Source organism: Eublepharis macularius, chromosome 2 (assembly GCF_028583425.1).
Source record: "Eublepharis macularius isolate TG4126 chromosome 2, MPM_Emac_v1.0, whole genome shotgun sequence".
In the NCBI taxonomy this organism is placed as follows: domain Eukaryota; kingdom Metazoa; phylum Chordata; class Lepidosauria; order Squamata; family Eublepharidae; genus Eublepharis; species Eublepharis macularius.
Window position 1 is genome coordinate 120,963,197 of NC_072791.1, and position 16,678 is coordinate 120,979,874.

The window sequence follows — 16,678 nt, forward strand, 5'->3', positions numbered from 1 at the left end:
TCACTGAGACTCAAGGCGAATTACACAGTATGAGATTAGTACAATCAGTATCAAGTACATTTCAATACAGTATCAACAACATTTTATAAACAATACCATAGGGTAAATAGATACAAGTTTAAATGACATAGTATTAGCAAGAATCCAATACAAAGTAGAAAAAATACTGAAGCAGAACATAATCAATTCTAGGACTAACGTTAGACAACATGGAGCATTGGTGGTACATAGGAGTACATATTTAAAGCAGCAGATAATATGTAAGGCAATATAGTGATGAAGTCTATGGTCCCTAACTCATTAGCGAAGCATCTGAGATACCACCCCCACAATACAGCCCTCTCATTTGAGTATAAAGCCTTTTTGAATAGTTTGGTTTTGCATCATTTACAAAAATCCAGGAGAGTGGGGGCTCTTCTGACTTCCTCAGGCAGGTCATTCCACAGAATAGGGGCCACCACAGAGAAAGCCCGTGTACTGGCTGCTGCTAAATTCACTTGTGTACAGCCTGGCACATTCAGGAGACCCTGTTCAGATGAGTGAAGCTGCCGTGGAAGAACATAGGGAGGGAGGCCGTCCCATAGGGCGGTTCGTTTGGTTCAGTTTTCGGTTAATCACTGCAGACACCCTGGCACTGATCAATTTATTCCCTAGGCAGTGTGGGGATTGGACTTCTGCAGCCCTTCTGCAGCCCTGGGAACACCAATCTCAGCCCTCCAAAGCTTGATAGGCAGCTCTGGCTGCCAACCAGAGATCTCCCATTCTGCTCTATGAGAGCAGATGGATATATAACCCCCAGCTCTTAGGCGAGTGGTTTCAGTTTCCAATAGGCAGTTAGACAGGGAGGAATTGCTGTTGGATTTCTGGTGCTTCAGGGCTCTGAAGCACCTGCTTCTGTGCCACTGTCAGGCTCAGGGTCCAAGCCTAGTGGGTTCCTGTGAGGACTCTTATTTAGAGCACTTGTTCCAGCTGGGAAGGTGCCTGGGTGGTGGGTCAGGGCTCTGACCCCACTCTAGTCTCTGTGCCACTGCCAGACTTAGGGGCCAGGTTCCTGTGAGGACTCACAGTCCATGTCAGATGCAAATGCAACCCCCCTTCCCCCGGCAAGGAGAATTTTAACCTCCTTCATCCAGAGCTGGGCTCCAACCCCACTCTGGTCTCTGTGCCACTGCCAGCCTCAGGGTCCAAGACAAGTGGGTTTCTATGAGGACTCACAGTCCTTGCCAGGTGTGAATGCAAGGGAATTTTAACCTCCTTGAGGACCACCCCTTGTCCTTGCCAGGGGTGAATGCACCCTCCCCACACAAGGAGAATTTTAACTGCCTGTTGTGGAGATGGATTCTGCTGGTGGAAGGCTTCCTGTTGGCTATCCCATTGAGGATAACCTCCTTCTCCATGGGTTGTGGAGATGGATTCCACTGGTGGAAGGCTTTCCCTTGGCCACCCTTTTGGGGAGATGGATTCTGGCTGTTGGGGCAACTTCTACCCAGGGTATGTTTCCACATTAAAAGGCTTTTCCTTTCTTGCTTCCAGGCTCCCTGTCCCTCGCCTGCCACGTTGGGAGGATTTCTGTTCCCCCAAGGTCTCCTTCCCCCCAGGATTAACTTCCCCTCATGGATCGCCTCAGTTCTTTCCTGTACAAGAATATTCCTGTCTCCCCAAAGAACTTTTACTCCTTCCCCCAAGATTAACCTCCTCTCATAGATTGTCTCTGTCCTCCTGTCCTTTAAAAGAATATTCCCCTCTCCGCAAGAACATCTCCTTGACTGTCCCTTCAAAGAGTACTGTCCCATTCCAGCCCCAGAGCAGTTTAGCTGGTCCCAGGGACCGTCATTCTACTCTGGGGGCCATCATTCCATTCTCAGAGAAGGATTCTTCCATCCTATGTTTTAATTGCAACTTTTTGGTGCTGCAATGTATTTCCATGTAGCCAATGCAATTCAATTGGCATTCGTGGCTCCCATTATATCTAATGAAACTTTCCTGGGGGCATCTGCTTTGGGGGTCTATAACTTGGACATCCAAAATCCAATCTTCACCAAACTTGGAGGGTGGCTGGAGGAGAGCCTGCCGAAGACTCCCGGTGAGTGTGGAATCTCTAACTGCCAAGGGGGTCATTCTATGGCCTCTGATAGTGATGAACCACGAACCAAACAAATTGGTTTGCAAACCAGGCAATTTCATGTAAGTTCATGGTTTGTGGATTGTGCAACGTGACAAACAGTAGTATCTTTTAAACAAATCAATAGTACTTTTTAAATGAATCAGTACATTGTGCACAATCTGTAGTCATGCTAAGTTTAGAACATCTGTTGAATGTGTTTCAAGATGTTTAAATTGTCCAAGAGGACATGCCAAGATAAATTGTCCCATGTGGCTATTACTAACATCTTCAAATCAGAATTTAAAAAAATCTTTGAAAGGGATAAAAAGGGGTCAAATACTAACCCCTGAACAGTTGAAAGACTGTTTAATAATGCATGTGATTACCTTGCTGTTAATTTAATGATTACTGGAATAGAACCTTCAATTGGATCTTTCAGAACTTTCCAATAGAATCAGCCATGTTGTGTATTTAAAGACACAAGTTTTTTTCTCAACCTCGACAGGGATGTCCACTCTCCCCACTACTATTTGTAATGGTATTGGAAGTTCTACTTAGACAAATACAAGAAGATGATATGATAAAAGGATTGAATATGGGAGGATTTTCATATAAAGTGAGAGCTTTTGCAGATGATGTGATGGTAATAATAGAAGATCCGACTCAGAATATGTTAAAATTAATGGAAAAAATGAAAGAATTTGGATATCTAGTAGGATTTTATATAAATAAAGATAAATCCAAAATATGTAAAAATATGACTAAACAACAACAGCAAGAATTGATGGAGAACACAAAGTGTGAAGTGGTCCACAAAGTCAAATATTTAGGTATTGAACTGACAGCTAAAAATATTGATATATTTAAGAATAATTATGAAAAATTATGGCAACAAATAGATAGAGACATGGTGAAGTGGAATAAGTTGAATCTTTCATGGTTAGGGCGTATTGCTGTAATTAAGATGAATGTACTCCCAAGGATAATGTTTTTACTACAAACAATACCAATTGTTAAAGATAATAAGCAATTTGAAAAATGGCAAAGAAAGATTTTGAACTTTGTGTGGGCCGGGAAAAAACCTAGAGTGAAAATGAAGGTATTATATGATGCCAAAGAAAGAGGTGGATTACAATTACCAAATTTAAAACTATATCATGAAGCTATATGTTTGGTCTGGTTGAAGGAATGGATGGTGCTGAAAAACCACAAGCTTTTGGCTCTAGAAGGATATAACAAGCGTTTTGGATGGCATGCTTATTTATGGTATGAAAAGATGAAAGTAGATGCTATGTTTTTGCATCATTTTGTAAGACGAAGTCTATTTATGGTATGGACAAAATACAAGAAATACCTGGAAGAGCAAACACCAATGTGGATTATACCTGCAGAAGCTGTAAATCCAAAGTGGCTGATGTATAAAGAAATTCTAGAAGTTAACCAGAATGTATATACTCTTAAAAATAGTGAATAATTGCCATTTCAGTATGGTTGGTTTAAATATAGACAAATAAAAGATTTATATGATGTAGACCGTAGAAAAATAGGTTTTAGGATGGTAAATTTGGAAATAGAAGAATGTTTACTCCAAGGGGGGGGGGAAATGATATCTAAAGTATATAAGATTTTGTTGAAATGGTTTACAGAAGAGGACGTTGTTAAAGTTCAAATGGTAAAATGGGCAATAAATTGTAATAAAGACATACCAATGGAAGCTTGGAGAAGTTGTGGAAAAATACAGTTAAAATTTCAGCATGTACCACTGTAAGAGAGAATGTTTATAAAATGAGGTATAGATGGTATTTGACACCAAAGAAGTTAGCCAACGGTTATAGTCAAATGTCAGATAAATGTTGGAAATGTAAGAAACACGAAGGTTCATTTTATCATATGTGGTGGACATGTGAGAAAGCTAAACAGTTCTGGGGAGAAATAATAGAAGTTATGTCAGATGTTTTACAGAAAATTGTGAATAAATCCCCAGAATTGATGTTATTGTGTATGAACCTAGAAGAATTTGATAAAATGGACAGAATAATGGTGTTTTATATGATTACTGTGGCTAGAATGTGTTATGCACAACTATGGAAGACTCAAGAAATACCATCAGTGGAAGATTGGATTTTGAAAGTAATGAATATGGCTGAAATGGACAAGTTAACAAGAAAGTTAAAAGAACAAGACAGTTTGGACTATGTTATGAACTGGGAGAAATTTAAGAATTATGTGGGGGAAAAGCGGGACATAAAAGGAAAAATGTGGCCTTTGGATAATTGTTAGAAGGGGAGAATAGATCTTTACTTGTTTGTAATTAGCGATGGAAATATGATAGTATATGTTAAGAAGAATACAGTAATATTGAAATAAACATTAGAGATATATTTGGAATATGATAGACAGAGATGAGTATATCATGGTTATATTGTACTAAAGGTTAGCTTATGTTATATTATATAGTATATATTATAATGTAGAAATACTTAAGGTTATATAGTAGGAGATAGTGATTTAGTATAAATGAAGGGAATGGAAAGCTGTTGGAAGTCAACTGAAAAGGGGGAGAATGGGTGGGAATAATATAATGTGATGGTTGTTACAAAGTGTGTATGGTGATTTATGTATATATTGACCCATCCAATAAAAAATTCTTTTAAAAAAAAGTTTTTTTCTCAACCTCGCTTTGCAAGGAAATAACCCTTTATCTTAAGTACCGAAATTTTTAAAAAAATTTAATCAGATACAATTGGTTCTTGCCAAGATTGAATAGTGTAGCTTTTTTTAAAAAAGCATGAGCTCCTACAATATTAGCAACTCATTGAAAATTGGTAATTACTTTAACTGTCCAGATTCAGATAATTTTTGCCACTGTATCCTACAAGAAACCAATTGCTGTACTGGTTTCTAGCTTTGTCAGTTGTGTGTCTTTTTAATTTTTTAGCTAGCTCTTTGAACATTGCAATAGGTAGGGAGAAATTACCCTGTTTAGGTTTTATCACCTTATATTGTAAGACTGTTGAACGGATGTATCAGTTTTAGTACATTTCCTATATGCATCTGGCTCACATCTGCATTTCAAATGCACTGAAAACTGATCTACTATGGTGGGAGAGAGGAAATCTGATGTGTGTGCTAAAAGCAATGTTGTCTATCTACCACTTCTGAAATATCTGCAAAATTTCCTCTGCATACCCTGTATGATACAAAGACAATAACACAAGATCATTACAGTGGCCAATCTTCTAGCTTTAATAGTGTTTAAAAGAACATTTAATATTTCTTATTTGTGTAAACGTTGCATTGGGTTAATATTTGGCTATTATAAAGTATTATAAATAATGCTTTAAGACTTATATAAAGCATTATATAAAATGCTCTTTGACCCAGGAGATTGCTTTCACATGGCATAATTTTTTTAAAAAAAAAAATAACCCTTCCACCCCCATTATACCTTTAAATCAGATGATGTGTTTGCAGAAACAACCATCCGTGTAGCAGATATGTTTAATAAACAAGTATTGCCTTTGACACTACAGATGGGTTAGTTTATGAGTATCAAAAAAAAAAGAGGCAAACCAAGCATGATTTTCAAACACAAATTCATAATATTCTCAAAACTGGAGTGGAGATTTAGTTGATAAAGAATTTTTGTATTGTCATAGTCAAAATATAGGAAAGAACCCAATTTTTTCCCATACGTTTGTTTAATTCCTTGCTAGAATTGATAAGGGATTTAATTGACACTGTATTCTTTGCCACTTTTATTTCTTGTGAAGTGCTTAGTTTCTTTTAGTGTACACTAAATATGCTGTTCCTTGTCTTAGGTAATTTGAAACCTGATTTGAACCATTGAGTTAACTGTTTGGAGGCATTTTTAAAATCAATGTGTGGCATATTTATTCGACATCCAACTGGCAGAAATTATTTCCCTTATGCGTGGGTGTTTTAGGATTATTCCAGTAGAAAAAGGCTGCAAAAATATTGTTTCAATAAATAATATCGATTAATGACAGTATACTTCTCACTTCTCTGTGTTAGATTTAAGATCTTGTTAAGCTTTTTATAGTGGAATACAATATTGTTTGAAGCCATACATATAATCCTACTATTCTCACCCCAGAGTAATGGTAATCAGTATTGTCCCACCAACTACTGAGGAAAATTTTTGCCACCTATAAACTGCCAATGTGGTGGGGGTGGGGGTCGCTAAAAATCAACTATGACTTGAGAGCAGGAGTTCATTTTCATAAGGGCCCATTTTCAGGACTGAATCTGGGCCAAGACTCAACCTCAGCAGCTGGTTTTGTTGTTGAAGCTTGGATATATGAAGTAAATAATTGAGGGGGAGGGGGTCGTGGAAATCCAGTGGACTCAATATAAATGGTTTGAATTAGGGTTTATTAGAGAAAATAATAGTTGACAACATAAGACTTCAGGGGAAGATTGCACAGAACTTCTTTGGTGCAACACTGTAATCTGATAACTTAAACATTAGAATCCACTCCTTTAGATAACAGTGAGGATTGACTCAGTGCATTTTCATATAGTGTGAACAAAGCAAACATATAGCACAGAGTGTAATTTAAAAAAAATACAGATTTGGATCCTAAGCCGTGCGAGAGTGGTGTCACACTATGGGAAGACAATTTCCCTGCCTCTTACATTACTGCAGGCCTCTGTGCCTCCTGAAGCTATGCTTCTATCAGTCAGTGAACCCAAAAGAACAGTCTAGGAACAAACTGGGGGTATTGCAGTATGAGGGGGGATTTGGAAAAAATCTCCCTCTCTTCCTCAGCAGACAGAAAATGTGTTCCATTGGAGGAACTTCGGTTGTGCCGACAGAAAAGCAATCTTCAGATCCAATTCTACTTTCATACACTGCCGAATAAAATTGGTCATGGGTGAACATAAGGTGGACAACCCACGCATGATCTGGAGATACATTTTTAAGTTGGAAGGTATGATTTTTCCACAAAACCTTCAGCCTAGAATATCTCACTTTTTTAGAAATTGAGATGAAATACATTTGCAAGTATTTAAAACAAGACCGCTCATGGAGAAGATGGTGTTACCGGAACTGGTCCCCTTGCAATAAAATGATCTGTGGGGGAATTAGCTAGCAAGGAGAATGGCTATGCAAGAGGCTGGTAACCATAGGGATCTGTCACCAGTTTCTACCAGGTCCCTTCCCAAGATAGCAAATGAGGCTGGTTCTTAAGATCCAATAATAACTTTTATTAAGAACAAAATGACATGCACATACATGCAGAATTACAGGTTGAAAATAATTACGCACACACACACAGCCCTAGGAAGCTTAGTCAGAAATTGGGAATAGAGGGAGGGAGCAAATATACCTATCCTGAAGAGGGGCCCAGTCTGCGGTAGAAGAGAGTAGCTTCGAACTCCAGCATCCTTGGCTTGGAGAGCAAGAGGCTTGGGCAAACCTTAAGGGAATAGCACTTATGGATCCGGAAGCGTGTACGATGAGAGAGAGGCTTAGGGAAGTGACCCTAAGGGAGCACTGCTTGGACTCGGGAAGCATGCAGGATTTGACTGAGACCAGGGCCCTACCTTTATAGGTAAAATGTGCCCTGAGGTGGAAGAGCCCACCTAGCCGTTAGAACAAAGGCTCCAACCATCAGTTCCTGGGTTTGACAAAAGTTTGAGTACCTTGATTAGTAGCTGCCAGGGTGTGTGAAAGCCAATGCAAAACATGTTCTAGTGCTGTACAAAAGGGATAGTTTGTTAGTGAATTCTACTGGAGCTGAGTTGATGGATTCTAGGTGGGGACTGTACTTTCCCAGGAACAACTGCATATACTTATGAATGTCATTTGATTAGATCCTCAATCAAGGACAGGAAATCTCATCACAGAAGAAGGGAAAGGAATGTGTTAAGTGGGGATGACTCTGCGAGACCTTTGTTGCACTGGGCACCTTTGGGGCTGGAAGGATAGTAAATCCAATAGCCTCTTAATCACTCCGCATTCCTGTGCGGCATTCCATGCATGCCATGTTCTCCTGGGCAGGACTCAGCAACTGTTATAGAGGCTCTCTAGTGGCAATACAGCAGCAATTTTAACTCCAGAGGCCTGAACATTTTTAATATCACAAGCAGCCATATCCAGAACTGCTTATTAAAATGGCGGAGGCTGGACAATGGTGTCATGAATCAGCCAGAGCTCAGCAATAGAGAGGACTCCATGGGAGAAGAGATGCTCCATATAGCCAGCCCGGAGTTAACAGAAATGGACCAGCAGGAAAATGAGCTGCAGGCTCGTTAGGATTCACAACCAACAGCAGGTGTAGAGCCACCAATACCTTCCAGCTGTAGTTCAGCAGGTGAACCTCAGTTGAACATTCCCAGCCCTCCAGTATCACCTACACCCTTAGAGCGCCATAGGCAGAGGCTGAGAACAGTGCTACAGGCAAGACGGCAAAGTGTACACCTCCTGGTCGGATGCCAGCTGCTTGCTGATGATGGAGATGAGTAGTTGCAGAATTTCTCTGGAGCAGCGGCTGCAAGCATGACCCTTAGGCATGCAGCTATAAAAACAACTAAGAGAGGCTGTAAAAGTGTGGACGCAACGTGTATGATAACTGCTAAGCCACTGACTCTGCCTTGCCTGATTTCTGGAACCCTGACCTTGTACTGGAAGGTCCTGCCTTGCCTGACTTCTGGAACCCTAACTTTGATCGGCATGACACTGCCTTGCTTGACCCTCAGAGCCTGTGAGCCAGCACAGTAGGATTTTACTCTGAAAGAGTATACATTTTAGTCATTTCCTCTGAGGAAAAGCTAAAAAAAATGAGACTTTTCCATGTCAAAAAGAGACAACTGTGGGGGACATGATAAAGGATTATAAAATTATGTATGAGGTAGAGAGAGTGGACAGAAAGGACTCTTTCTCCTCCAAAAATAGTAGAACTCAAGGACATCCAATGAAAATAATGGGCAGTAGATTCAGGACAGACAAAAAGGAAGTACTTCCTCATATGGAATTTGCTGCCTGAGAATGTAGTGATTGCCATAGACATAGACATAGAGGTCTATTAGTGGCTGCTAGGGTTCCCAGGTCCCCTTAAGCTGCTGGTGGGGGAAGGAACCTGGCACTTAGCTTCTGAATTTCCTTGCAAATGCATAAAACATACATGTGCTCCTGGCACAATGACATCACTTCTGGGAGTGATGTCATCATCACACAGGCGCCAGGAATGCTCCCGTACTTTGCACCCAGCCAGTTCTTAAAGAATTGGCCTGTTTGGGTCCCAAATCAGCCCCGTACTAAGCAGTAGAGGACTCCCAGGGCCTGCATGATGATGTAACTCATGGGAGTGATGTTGTTGCTCTGTGTCGGAAGTGTGCCCTGGGAGGCCTGTTCTCCTGCCTTTCTCCCTCGCTGGTCAGGCGATTGGGAACCAGCAATCCTAGTAGCTACTAGCCATGGTGAATTCACACTCAGAAGCATATATGCCCTGTTAATGGCCCTACACAGTGACTGGGTGGCCACTATATGAGATAAAATGCTGGACTAGATGGACCACTGGTCTGGAGAACCTCTTTGATCAATCTTGGTCCCTTTCAATAATAAGCCCTTACAATAATAAGCACTATCTAGATTACTGTTTAACTATCCTTTGCATCGTTCCATGTTATGAACTCTTCTGAATACTTTGTTGTTCTCCTTTATGTATTCGTCTAGTTTAATGCTTCCAGATTCTAATTTTTAATATTTCTATAGGAAACCTAGCTGTTTTTCTGGTTCTATCAATATGATGGTATTCCATTGTGTTGCACTTGTAAGCCCTATTATTTCCAAACCTCACCTCCAACACACCATGTCCTAGTTCTCCTCTTCCTAAAACCGAATGCTACTGCCTCAAAATCTAGAGTCTAGAGTAGGGTTGCCAGTTCCCCACTGGGGGGGGGGGATTCCCTGCTCACACCCTCCACTCCCTGCCCCCACTCACCTGGCCAGCAAGGGGAAAGGAAGGGAAACCCACTCCTGGGGTGTGCTCCTGGATGGCATGGCGTGCTCCCACACTCCACAGTGGGCTGATTTCAGCCCGAAACGGACCCAATTCGGCCTGCTGAAGAGCGTAGGAGCGCTGCTGGGAGGGCCCTGGAGAGCTCCTGTGCTTCACAGTGGGCCAATCTAGGCCCCAAATTGGCCCACTGCAGAGTGTGAGAGCACTCCTGGGGCTGCACAAGGCCCTGCACAATGATGATGTCACTTCCTGGAAGTGATGTCATCACACAACCCAGGAGCACACACACTGTGTGTGCACATGAAAACATCTAATAAGGTAAGTGCGAGTACCAGGCCTCCCGCCTCCCATCCTGAGGAAAAGGGGACCTGGCAACCCTAGTCATAGAGACAGGCTTACAATGCCCCTTAATCAGAAAGTGCTTAAATTCCTTGTTTCTTGATTATAAGAGCCTGTCTGAAGCTTTCATTGTATCAAAGAGCATTTGGAATGGAATGAGAAGGAATTGCTCTAATGGCCTTCATGGTGCTGATTCCTTGAGGAATGTTTTTTCTATAGGTGCACATTTTAAGGATTATTCTTCTCTTAGGACTTATGTTTTACTCTCCTGTGTTGTATGTTAAATATATGAACAATGTTATAGAATGTTTTGTCAATAGTATGTTTTAGATGGTGAATACGTATATGAGGGACCAGTGGGAGGATCATAGAAAGTGAATACAAAAAGTTGTTGGAATATGCTTTGCAGAAGTCTAAGATATTCGTAAGCATAGATCACCTTTGGATTTGGTAAAAGGAGAAGTATAGAGCAGTTTGTTAGAATGAATAACAAGAGATATTTGAATTTGCAACTGAACTTTAATAGCAGCAAAGGAATCCAGTACTTCATCTAGCCCTCCTGTCTAAGCAGAGGCAAGTAATTTCTTTAAAAAATAATTGGATAAACAGAATGCCTGTCTGGGAAGAGACTGATATAATGGTGTCTCATATTATTAGATAAAAGGCCATTTTTCCTACTGAAGAACATTGTGAACTAAAGAAAATTGTTTAAACTACTGGATCTGTTCTGAAAAGGGTTTTGTTAAAGCCTGCGGGGGGGGGGAGAGTTTGATTGAATCAAAGAAGCAAAGCCCAAAATGGAATATGTTGTAAATTGCATGTTAACTTGGGCTTATGCTGTGTTACTAACAATAAATGTAGTTTTGCTGTTAAGCTTTTCATCTGTCACAACTGCTTCTCTGTGGCTTGTATTGTATCATTGCCACCCTGCTAGAAAGGACTGCTCACCTCTCCCCACAACCCGCTAATTCCTGTATGGAATTTGTTCAGCAGACCAGTTGCTTCCTTAACCTCAGTTTGTCTGTATTCAACGCACATCATTGCAGCTTTGGTTAAAATGAGATATGGCTGTCTTAATCTTGCCTAAGACACTTGACTGTTCTGGAACCATAAAAATAAAGGGCTTATTGAGCATCATGCAGATCACAAATGGTGCAGATGGATTATGCTAAATAAACTGTAGAGCCAAGCCTTTAAACAAAGTGTATGTATATACACATATCCACTGTGAAAACGAAACTACTGGCTAACCCCTATTCATCCTATCCAAGAAATAAATGGTGCTGGAAAAGTACCACCAAGTCAAAGCTGACCTATGGAGATTCCTGCTGGAGTTTTCAAGGCAAGAGATTAACAAGTGGTTTGCCATTGCCTTCCTCTGCAACCCTGGTCTTCTTTGGAGGTCTCCCATCTAATTACTAACCAAGGCCAACTGGACTTGCCTAGATTATCTAAGTCAGGGCAGTGAATAACATCCATTTAAGTTCACATTCGTATCCTGGCCTTCCTTTAAGAATACCAGAGAGGCTTACACCACAGCATGTAACAGAGGAATAAGGTCCTTATCTCTAATGAGGCCAGAGTATTCCACTTCCATACATCAAGTGGCTTGTCTGACACCCTTTGCCCAAACAAAGGGAGGGAATAAACTCGCCAGTAAATGCACTTGCTCCAATATACACCTCTGTTGAGGATTAGCACAATATGATTTTGCTGTTTTGTCGGCTCTTTTTTCTTGCCTAATTTAAATTTATTCAGAAATGAGTAAGTAACATCCTCGTGTTCTGAACTGTGAGAGAATGCTAATGGGGATCTGCCTCATTCTCAGCATTTGTGCTAAAACAGAAGTCTCTTATTCTGTAATTCTCTGCAACATAGAGGAGAGGCTTTCTGAAGAACTACTTTTAAACCAAAACTCATTTTAATATTGAGAGCTCTGCTTGGTCTCCTGAGTTAGAAAGTGCTTTAGCTTAGTTAACAGAGCCAGATGTAACATTGACCTTAAATGGTAAAAGCTCCCAGAGTGAGTAGAAGAGAGAGAGAGAGAGGGAGGCTTTCCTGAAGGGGGAAAACAAGAGGAATAGCTCAGTTTTAGGCAAGTAATCTCTGTAAACCAAGAATAAACAGCTTTTCTTCAGCTAAGATCCAAAACGGAACCATTTTTTCTCCTTTAAAGGTACAGTACCCCATTGCTATACTTTTACATGGGTGAAGTTTATCAGTATGCTAGATTTCCGTTGCTGCCTAAATAGGAGTAGCAAGGCAGAGTGCTTGGCTAACTGTTTTTCTTTATTGTCTGGAAGTACATGTATGCTAAAGAAATGTCAGTGCTGGTCCATGTTGATGTCATATGCTTAAAGTAAGTAACGTTAGCCAGTAAAACATGTCCTTTTGGTTTAGCATCCTTAGTAACTGTTTTCTTCTTTGCTCACAGTTAAGGGCATTAGCTACTATTCTGTTTATAAACAAGTATGTATAAAAAGAACTCACTCACTCACCGTAATATTCTGAAATTGTATGAACTTCTTTTGCCACATATTCACTTAAGAGTATACAGCAGAAGTACTTGCTTTGATGGATTGTCTACTTGCCTCTAGAACCTGTCTTTGATTTGTAACTATCATTTAAAGTATGTAGTTGGTATTTAAATAACTCTGTGCAAAGATAGTTTCAGATAGGTAGCTGTGTTGGTCTGCAGAAGAACAGCAGGTTTTGAGTCCAGAGGCACCTTAGAAACCAACAAGATTTTTCAGGGTGTAAGCTTTCCAGAGTCAAAGCTCCCTTCTTCAGATTCCAATTCTTTCTATACACCCAAAGATAAAAGCATATATTTCACTTCCAGCCACTATGTAATAAAGTGTTAAATTGTGTTCATATGCACATTCATGCAATCATACCTGGATTTTCAGTTACAGCCATGATGTTCAAACTGGATGCATTGTGTATATTATGTTGTCTCTGTAGAAAGTAATGCTTCCTGTCTTCTATGGGTAACTGTTAGATTTGCTGTTTGGTGTTTGGTAACTTATTCCAGGCATTTTATTCTATTTCAAGACTATTAAATTAAAGCAGTACAACCTTAATGTGGTCTTGTGCTATGCTGTTACTTAACAGTCTTGAGATCTAGTCCCGATTCATAGTGGAGAATCACTATGAAAGAAGGTGAGAGTCTTCATATAGAATATCCAGTCCTTCCACTACTCAATCCCAGGATTACAGAGTCTGACAATGAATGACTATGCGTTTCTCTCTAAAATGCTGGCCTGATGGAGGTTTTTCTAACATGAACATGACAGCAGGAAACTGTAATCTTTAATGTCCAGTGATGGGGTGGGATGCGCTACCTGAGAAGATGTTTGGTTGGCTCAGTTGTGCACTGTTTGCTGGTTGGGTACCATACCATTCGGCTTTCATTTCTTGAATTTAGAGGGCTTTTGTTTAGTTTTAAGCAAGTCTTAAGCACATCTCCTGAAGTTTAGAGATTTTTAATGCTGTGGCTTTTATAAAATGCATACTACATGTGAATACAGGCCCAACTTAGTGACATCACTAATGTAACAAAATATGAACAGTACTCATCATTTTAGTCCTATGAATCTGTAGGTATTGTAATATTGCCTTTAGAAGCTTTTTATTGTTTAATTGTTTAAGCAATCTAATACAACTTGTTCTTCTGTTTTGGTTTTTAGCATAAGTGCTATATAAATAGAAATGTGAAGTGAGGGGTCAAATAATGGGAAGTTTGTTAAGCACACAAATATCAAGGGACAAACAAAGTAGCTGCACTTCTAAAATGAAATGTAAATTTTTATGAAACTGAATCAGTCTTCTGTATAAAAGCTTTGCCTCAAGTCACATACTACAAGATCTTTGAATCTTTGTAAAATAAATTTGATCTAAAAACAAACCATTTTCATCTTTTATATGTGACCGTTGATCAGGAAGTCATGTAGAATAAAATCTGCTTCTGATGGATTTTAACGCAGTGGAAAAAATGACCAACTCAAATCTTTTGCAGCTACTGTTTTCCTTTTGAGACTGCAGAAGGAGAAAATGGCCATAAATTATTACCACTTCCTGTGCTGAGGAAGGTCGGTAGCATGTACCATAACAGTGAGCAGCAAACAAAGCATTGAACACACAAATGTAAACAGTATAAGCATTTTCAAAACCCTGAGCTGAACAAAGACAGACAAATAATTTAATTGGCTAAACTTGATTCTGTCTGTGTTTGAAGGGCAGAAGAAATTGCAAGACCAGATAGAGTATGTAGTTAATAAAAATAGCATCCTGCATATTACAAAGAATGGACATCAGGCCCTCCAAATCATGGCTAAGGATCTATAAGAAAGCTCAAAACCTTAGCAAGCATTTATGTAGCCTCGACTGAGTGTAATTTCAAAAATCCATACAACAATCATATAGCAGTGTTTAGTACAACTATCCCCATAAAACAGTTCAGAAGTTGTAAGAGAGTTGTTTGCCTGAGTTGTTTACTGAACTCATGTTTGAGATGAGACCTGAGCCAGGATCTTGAATCACATCTACACAGTACCAGTTCTTTGCAAGTGACATGCCATCTGTCTCTCATCCTGAACAAAAAAGATCGGTTCACTCTGTTTTGACAAACCACCAGTTTCTATCCCTCCATCCTAGGGATCTCATTTCCTCGGTGGGGACAGGGAATCCCCCATTCCCAGCCTCGACTCCGCTGCCACTATTCACCTAGCCTGCGGAGAAAAGGCACAGAGCATGGGCCCAGGAGCCCCACAGCACTTTCTCACATGCCGTGGAACACTTCCTTGTTGCAGTGGAAATGATGGCTTTCCCAGCATGACAAGGAAGTGCTTGAGAGTGCATGCACTCCCCCAACCACCACCCCTCCCCCCATCCTCCAGTTTGGGCTCCAAGGGACTTGGCAACCCTAATCCATCCTCATTTTTATCCTGCTTTTCTGCTCAGGGTGGCATACATGGTTCTTAATATCTGATGATACGGTTGTTGATCATTATAAAATAAATGAGGTGGAAGCTTTTCCTTTTTAAACTTTAATCTGAGCTAAGACTTGGAATCTGAGCAAGTGGAGAAGACCTGTCTGTTACTACTGGTAGCCATGATTACCTTCTTACCGTTTGGGCTTCCTTTTCATAAGGTATGACTTCAGGAAGGCTTGAATTGCAACTCTTATTTTACTGATAAAGAAAAGTCTTTTCTTAAAATGTTAATGATATTGGCAAAAGGAATGCTGGGAATTCTACAAGCCTGCCTCATACGACACTGAATGCTGACGAGTGTATCCAGAAATAGTAAAACAGAAAATACAGTAATACGTTGCAAATAGAAATTGTCTTCAGAGCCTCTACATGGGAGAGGAAAAGGGTATACTTTACTGGGGCCTGGTGGTTCAGAGGAGCCCAGCCCAGGCTGCAATCCCAATTAGAGATGGGCACGAACCAGAAAAAACCCGAACCATGTGGTTTGTGGTTCATCAAATTTCACGAACCACGAACTTTCATAAACCTGCCCCTGGTTCGTGAACCGGTTTGTTTGGTTCGTGAAAACATCACATCCAGGTCAGAAAATTGTCACTTCGGGGTCAGCAGAAGGTCTGCAGGAAGTCTATCTCCTGTTGCCTAGGAAACTGATTGATTGGCACCAGGCTGTCTGCAGTAATGAACCAAAAAAATGAACCAAACGAACCAGCCTAAAAGTTCGTGGCAGTTCGTCAGAAATGGGATCTGACGAACCACTGGTTCGCGAACCACAAACTGGCCTGGTTTGTGCTTAATTTTGGTTCGTATTTTGGTTCATGCCCATCTCTAATCCCAATTCCATGAGGAAAAAATTCAGGATAGATTGTAGATCACATCTGAGAATATTTATAGAAAGTATTTCCTTGTATCTATTGTCCAGATCATGTGAAATTTACTGGAGCCAAGCCAAGCGGTGTTAGAACAGCAATCTCAAGAAACATACAAAACTGCTGGATCTCCTGGGTCAGAACTATGGCCCCCAGAATACCTTGAGCTTAGTCAGGAGGTAGGGACATCTGGTGGGAAAGGCAAAACAGGGCATAAAACAATGGGAGCAAGTGCTGCTGCTACTTCTGGTAGGATTTGCAGTCTCAAATATCTAATTCACTCACAGTTACGAACACATATGCTCCCTGCTGCCATGTCTGGTGGTGGCTATAAATACAAATCAGGCAGCCAGAAATGTAAGGATGGTAAAAGAAAGGAAACAAAGA

General features: G+C 40.4%; 1 protein-coding gene across 1 annotated transcript in view; it reads left to right on the forward strand.

Moving 5' to 3' along the window:
* IRAG1 (inositol 1,4,5-triphosphate receptor associated 1) overlaps positions 1-16,678 on the forward strand; it is a 152,985-nt gene that overhangs the window by 34,869 nt on the left and 101,438 nt on the right. The window contains exon 10 of the mRNA XM_054969988.1: positions 12,550-12,607. Coding sequence (XP_054825963.1) covers positions 12,550-12,607 — 58 coding nt within the window. The remainder of the gene's footprint in view (positions 1-12,549; positions 12,608-16,678) is intronic.